At 37.4% G+C, this 7,081-nt stretch overlaps 1 protein-coding gene across 1 annotated transcript; it reads left to right on the forward strand.

Annotated features, from left to right (window-relative positions):
* Nucleotides 1-839: 839 nt before the first annotated feature.
* On the forward strand, nucleotides 840-2,408 carry apoc2 (apolipoprotein C-II). The gene is made up of 4 exons (XM_031731546.2): nucleotides 840-915; nucleotides 1,182-1,241; nucleotides 1,639-1,798; nucleotides 1,898-2,408. Exons 2-4 carry the CDS (start codon nucleotides 1,193-1,195, stop codon nucleotides 1,980-1,982), a joined length of 294 nt encoding a protein of 97 aa, XP_031587406.1. The 5' UTR covers nucleotides 840-915; nucleotides 1,182-1,192; the 3' UTR covers nucleotides 1,983-2,408.
* The last annotated feature ends 4,673 nt before the right edge of the window (nucleotides 2,409-7,081 follow it).

Below are 7,081 nucleotides of genomic sequence, written 5' to 3' on the forward strand. Positions count from 1 at the left end.
TTCTGTTCACCAAATGTTCACCCATGGCAAGCAAGAAACTGTCACTTATTACCCAGAGCCACAATATTTACTTTAATATATAACCACAGCCTCGAGGCTAAAAAGACAGATTTTGTCTCAAGAATGAATATTATAATTATGTTATAATTATTAGGGAAAATAGGAAATAAAGAGCACCAGCTTTAGACTTGCATTTTCATTTCAAATTGAACAGAATCAAGGAGGGAATTCAATGTTTTCCACATGCAACTGTGACCAAACTTCTCCTTTTCTGAAGGTTTTCAGAGTTTCTCTTTGTTCTAAAAAAAAAGGAATTCTTAAGAGTTTTCAATGCGACACCATATATTCATTAATGTGGCCTAACTGTTTCATAACCAGAATCAGTGTGGGTGACGTGTTCAGCACACTTTAGACTTTGGGCCATTTTAAAAGGACTTGGGACAGTTGCAGTGTGTCATGAATGACTGAGTCTTGTTATACAAATCTAAAGTGCCTCCTTATGTAGACTGTGAACAGCATAAGGAGTAACAGTCTGCTGATACTGACCTTATCAATGGAAAATAATTGACTGGGCCACATTTACATGTCAGTATTCTTCTACAATGCTGTTTTTAGTCTATACTATTATAGTCACTCCTGACCACCCGGTGTGCTTACCACTGTTACAAGTACCTTGTCATGCTTTATTTACTATCCTTGAATTTGCATTATCCCAATATCTGCTTTATCAAGACACAATGATGAACAACTCCAAAAAAACGTACAGCTGACAGCAGTCCAGGTTTATCTCCCACAGAGTGCACTTTGGCTCTGAGAGCAACAAGTCACCACTTTTACACTCCTATATAAACAGGCTGGGCCGGCACTACCTCTTACTTTGTTTTCTTTTCGCAGTCACTTCTGCAGAGGAATAGAGTGAGTACCAACACTTTTGATTCATTTACTGAGCAGTTTTAAAATAGATGCATGCTGTTTCACTGTATATGAGAAAAAGCCGAAAGATGACCTAACCTTTTGGGAGATCTTCTGTTTTTTAATGTTAGAAGTGGACTAAAACAACATATATGCACAGTTAATATAACAAATACATCTGCTGGATGAGTGGGTAAATCTTGGACAATGTCTCACCCTAGTGGATGGAAAGAAGGGAGCTTCAAATGTTTTTTCCTCTACATTCACAGATCCAAGGACCATGAATAAGCTGCTGGTTATCACCGTGGTTGTTGCACTTTTTGCACTCAGTAAGTCTGTTCTCAGAGAATAAAACCAACAACACAAAATGTATAATAGGCCAGGAGGTTTTTATGAATCAGTGATAATAAAACTGTAAGCTTTTCAATTCTAACCTGTTTGTAACATAAGTGAGATCTCTACAGAGTAATAATGAGTTCAAGAAAATGGATACAAACCAAATGACTAAATGATATGTTGTTTTTCATAGTGGTTAAAACTGAAATTCACATCACATATTCTGATATAGAAAAGCTATTGAATGCAATGACATACCATCTTTAGCAGGAAATGCAAGTTTTGTTTTTTTTAAGTGAAGACATTAGGGTGAGAGACTTTTCTTCTTCTCTGTCTTTTTTGCCTCTCGTGTCTTTAACCCTCTAACTAATGTGGCCTGTTTTTGCATAGGTGCTGAAAGCTTCCGTGTGCCAAGGCAGGTTGATGAGGAAGAGCAGGGGACCATCACAAAAATAACAGATACTGTCAAGTCCTACTATACAGGTGCGGTCAGCACTGCCAGTGAATACCTGGAACAGATCAAAGGCCTGAAGCTGGAGGAGAAGGCAAAGTAAGACATTTTGATATTAAGATATTTATATAATAAACATGAATTTAAAAAATGTTCATTTTAATCTAAAACTGCTCTCATTCTGTGTTTTTACCACAGGAATCTTTACACTGAAACTTCCAACATTATGAGCACCTATCTTGGCATTGCACAGGACCAGCTTTACCATATTTTTCACCATTAATAGTGAAAAAAAAAGTTAGCCAATGACCTCCACAACGTTACGTGGCTGTGTAAGGACTTTCAACCCCCACAAGAAAGGTTCAGAATTCATTTTACATTCTGTACTTGGCGATACTCTCCCCACACGCAAGTGTCACACTCTCTAACACAATGGACGAGGTGCATTTTGTAGCACTTTCTCAATCCACTGCATTGGAGGTAAATAATGATAACCACCCAATGGGGACTTTAGTCCTTTGAAAAACAACTAAGAGCTTGGAAAGAGAAAATGGACATGGGAAATGGGAAGTACAAGAAAGGGAGCATTTTAAGATCTGCTACCACCTGCTGATATGCTTCTTTCCTCACAGTACCATGGCATCTCTGAATAAATTTCAGTGTTTGTTATATCTTGAAATAAAATATTTATACTAAAAAAAAACATAAACAGGTGTCTGTGGTTGGTACATGGTATTTTTGTGAAGTGTTTGATGTAGTAAATTCAGCCCATTTTGCCCCCGTCTGTTTGTGTAAGATCAGTGTCATCTTTCAACTCAGTGATGCAAAAGGTCGTGATTTTGTCTGAACGAATCTGCAGTGAGACACAAGACTTTTATCGGCTCAGGCAGAACAAGAACAGAGGCTTCTGTTGTAATTAATAATGGATGAAAAGAAACAACATGCAAAATGTGAGCGGCGGGAAATTGACAGAGATGAATAAACAACAAAGACTCTGAAGTTTGTTTTATGGATACTGACAATCAGTGATGCAAGAGCAAGTGATTTTTAATTAATGCACAAATCTACAACATGCGGCTTCCTCTGAAGCTATTACCAACAGAAACAAACCAAGCAAAAAAAAAAATCTGCTTTAAAGAATCTTGTCTTGTGTAGTCGTTGCAAAGGATATAAACTGCATCAGAGAACCACAGAACAAATTACACATTTGTGTGGGTTTTAAGGACTACAGTGTTCCAACGCTACCACTGCTGGTTTATCTACAATGACTATAATCACTGAAACAAAAAGAATAGACAAATATCAATATTAAAATAATGGTTTTAGATCCTTGAGTTGCAACTGAACATGCATACAGATCTGTCCAGAGTGGATGAGTGTGAAAAGAGCTGCATTCTCCAGTGTTTTCTCCTCTATCCATTAGTTTTCTTAACCTTCTTGTCCAATTGAGGCTCACATAAGGGGAGCAGCCTATCATAGGTGGCATAAGGTGAAGGCAGGTGACAGTCTGGACAGGCTGCCAGTCAACTGCAGGGTTAACACATAGAGACGAGCAGTGATTCCCAGTTACAGCAGAATATAGAATCTCCAATTAACCAGACGCACATGTCTCTGGGCTGTGAGAGAAAGCTGAAGCACTCAGTGAGAATTCATGCAGGCACAGGCAGAACATGCAAACTCCACACAGAAAGGCCCCGGCTGGCTGGTGGCTTCAAACGCAGGACCTTCAATTCCAGCTTTGATTTGGAAAAAAATTGGTTTCCACTTGCTCTAAGCATGTATTGATATTGAAAATATATATCAAATTTTTGTATATCAAACAAAAAAAGTCATTTGCACTTATTAATTAAACATCAGACAGCTGAATAACACTGAAAATATTGAATACCTCTAAAGCTATTATAATGTCTGCAAAACATACATTAACATTTCATCAGTCAGTTATTTGTTTGCCTTGAATGTTGATTTTTCCACAAAACAAAGTTCATGAAACATTAACCAGCTGTGTGAGATCTCCATCTTTTAGATTTTTATAAATATTTACAAATGATCATTTTATTAACTGATAAAACAAATCTGATATCTTTTTTAAAGACTTATAGGACAAATAAAATTATAAGCAAACATTTTGTTTTCCCAAGAGGACATGCAGTATTTTAAGGGTTTTGAAATGATATGATAAATATTCAATTTATAAACAGAAGCGGGAATCCTGTCGTATTGTCTTTTTTTTTACTTTTTCTTTTTTTTTATTACTTCTTGTACTGTTGCAAAAGCTTTTCCCATTTATCTATGACACCATTGTCCGTTATAGAGTCCACTTAGCATGGCCTAACCTTAAAAAATGGCTTTAATATTGCCCACTGAGCCAAAAGCGCCTGTGCTGCAGGTCTTGTGTGTTATAAAAGATATTAACTTGACCAAAAAACACAAAAACTGTAACTAGAATCTGTTACATCTGAATAAAATATGTGATAAACCACAGACAAGAGTCTTTTTATGGTTTTCAGGAAAGCAACAAATTGGCGCAGGAAGGAAAGCATATCACCCTAAATGAACTGATAACATTGTTACAAAGGTTACAACAGAGCAGGAAGTGATGCTGGAAAGTGATAAAGCAGTCTGTTCCTCCAACTGAACCCTAAAAAGCTTGCAGATATATATATATATATATATATAAAAAACAAAAAAAACAAGAACTGATCAAAGTGCCTTTACAGACTATACAGAAGAAAACTGCATAAAATACGTATAGCATGAATTTTGTGCTCATTATATCCATATAGTCAGGCTCACAGGTAGATATTTCTAATTTTGTGTCTACAATAAAGTAAATAAATATTATAAAGGACATTTATATTTTCTCTTTGATCTTTTTGATGGGTTACAGGAGCCTCTCCCCTGAGGGACAGCAAGATGTCCCAGCCTCTGTCTAGACCCTGGCATGTCTATCTATCTGACAAATGTCCTGCGTAGTAACCTTGATTGATTGTGAACCCACGTATTTATTAGTGAATGATTTTGCCAAATAAAACCTTAAAATTGAAAACATAATTTTTACTTTACTGGTCTGATTTGTTAAGAAATTAACGTCACTAATCAAAGTCATTCAAAACCACTGTGGAAATAGCAGTGAATGAATTCAGCGGCATTCCCCCAAACAATCACATTTGATGAGTTGGGAAAATAATTTTAAGAGGACGTGTAATCTGTCTGTGTCAGATGAGTCAATCAGTCATTGTATTCAGCTTTGTCATTTCGGTTTTGCGTAGTCAGTGTTAGAAAGACTCAATAATGCTGACAGAACTGCTGCAAATCCCGGTTGGGATTTTGCTTAATTAAATCACATTCATCAGCCTGCTGTTCATGTCTGATTAAAGCTCACTGTTCTTCAGTCATGGACCTATTCCTGCCAATGGCCTAAGAAGTCTGCCTGAGCTTAATAAATTGGATTTTCTCTTCTGTCCTTTGCACATCCTACCACACCGCTGCATCTCTTGGGGAGCATGACAAAGGCACAGAGCAGAACATTTATGTTGCTTTGGGATCATTCACAGTCCCTACCATTCAACTCTCCGTACGTCTGGCTGAACCTGCCTATTTGCAGCCTATTTCTCTGACCAGTCACTTGCCTGGGGAGTCTTGCCATGTCAGTGGTTAGGGCTCCACTATCGCAAATCAGCGTAAGTGGATTTAAAAGTGATACTGTTGCTTTTATCCCTCATTAAGAATTTAGCATAGCTGCAGATAAGCTGTTTTTTCTTTTAATCTGGTCCTCAAATATGCTTTTTAGCTAAATGTCCCAGGAGTTTCATTTTTTTAAACAATTTGGGAAATGAGCTTTTATATACTTTTTTACTGAGAGTGAGATAAGAAATCTTGATTAGGTAAACAAGACATATTAACTAATCGGTGAGCATGTTTCTTTCTGTACTCAGACTATGAAGGCAAGCCAGCTGCTAGACCCCACTGGTCTATTCAGTGTCCAAATCTGGCTCATGTATATGAAACACAAGAATGTTCTCAATCCTGATCTGTGAATGAAGTAACAGTGTCAGTACTTTGTTTCAATCCAGCCTCCTCACATGATCGATGTGCAACAGTTTAATCCTCTCTGTAGTTGTATATTATGCTACATAGGGTTTCAGTTGGTTCAAAAGTAAACAGTATTAATTTTAGGCCAATGGCTTGTTACCATATTGTAGTGAAGAAAAAACTGCCATGAACAGACACAGCAAGATATGAGACTGAAGAGCTCTCAGCTTCTGGTGTCTTTGATTTCAGAGGAACAGGAAAATATTTGGGGAAATATGTTTTTTACAGATATACAGATATACAGTAAAAGACTCTTAAGCTCTTAAGCGTGTCCACTTAGTATAGAGCCACAGCCAGCAGTCTTATGTTAGCTTACATCAGCTTAGCATAAAATAAAGAAATAGCTTCTGTCTGAAGGTCACAAAAACCACCTACTGGCACACTTAAAGCTTCCTAATCATCATGTGATTTCTTGTCTGTCTATTTCACGCAAAAAGCTGAATTTAAGAAAAAAAATGACGTATGGTTTTACAAGTGTAGAGCAAGCGATGTCACTGTAACTCCATGATTCTCTGTACTCTCTCATTTCTATCCAACTTGAGCTTTTTAAATCTATCTTCAAAATAAATACACCAGAGAACAAGCAGTGTCTTCAGAGCAGAAAGCACAAAATTTGGACTTAATCTGGAGAGATACACAATTCAGCAGGTATATTTTGGGGGAAATGTTGGGTTCATCAGCATGTATGTGTTATGAAGCTCATTAATATTCTGGTCATCGCTGCTTTAACAAGGCATGAACATTCTATTTTAATCATGGCTTTCTTTAATCAGGGGAGTTTATAATTGCCTGCCAAAATGCCCAGTCAGTGATCAGGACTAATTAAAAGAGGTAGACCTTGAAAATAGTATTTACTCAAGGTTTAGACCTTATGCTCCTGTGAGAGAAGTGGCAATGCATAAAAATAGGAAGCAATCCGTAGACCTTCTGAATAAAATGAAGGAAGTTTTTGTCAAAAAATAGGTAGTTTGATAAGAGATGGCGTAGATTATACCACAAGTACTGCATTGTTATTGTTCACCCTGGTAGAAATCCAGATGGGATAAAGAACCTGCTTGAGTCTGAACGACTCACTAATAGCTTTCATCCTTTCTCTCTGAAACAGATGAGCCCACTCACCACATGAGGAGCATAACTGTACCTGTTGTGGATGATCAGACTTGCATGAACACTTTGCCTGAGTTTGTGTACTGGGGCCCATTCATGGTCACAGATAACTGCTGGGTGAGCATGGCCAGAACCTCAGGAAGCTGCCACTCATACAGCTATGTTCATTCCCTTGACTTC

This window comes from Oreochromis aureus, linkage group 11 (genome assembly GCF_013358895.1).
Source record: "Oreochromis aureus strain Israel breed Guangdong linkage group 11, ZZ_aureus, whole genome shotgun sequence".
NCBI classification, from domain to species: Eukaryota; Metazoa; Chordata; class Actinopteri; order Cichliformes; family Cichlidae; genus Oreochromis; species Oreochromis aureus.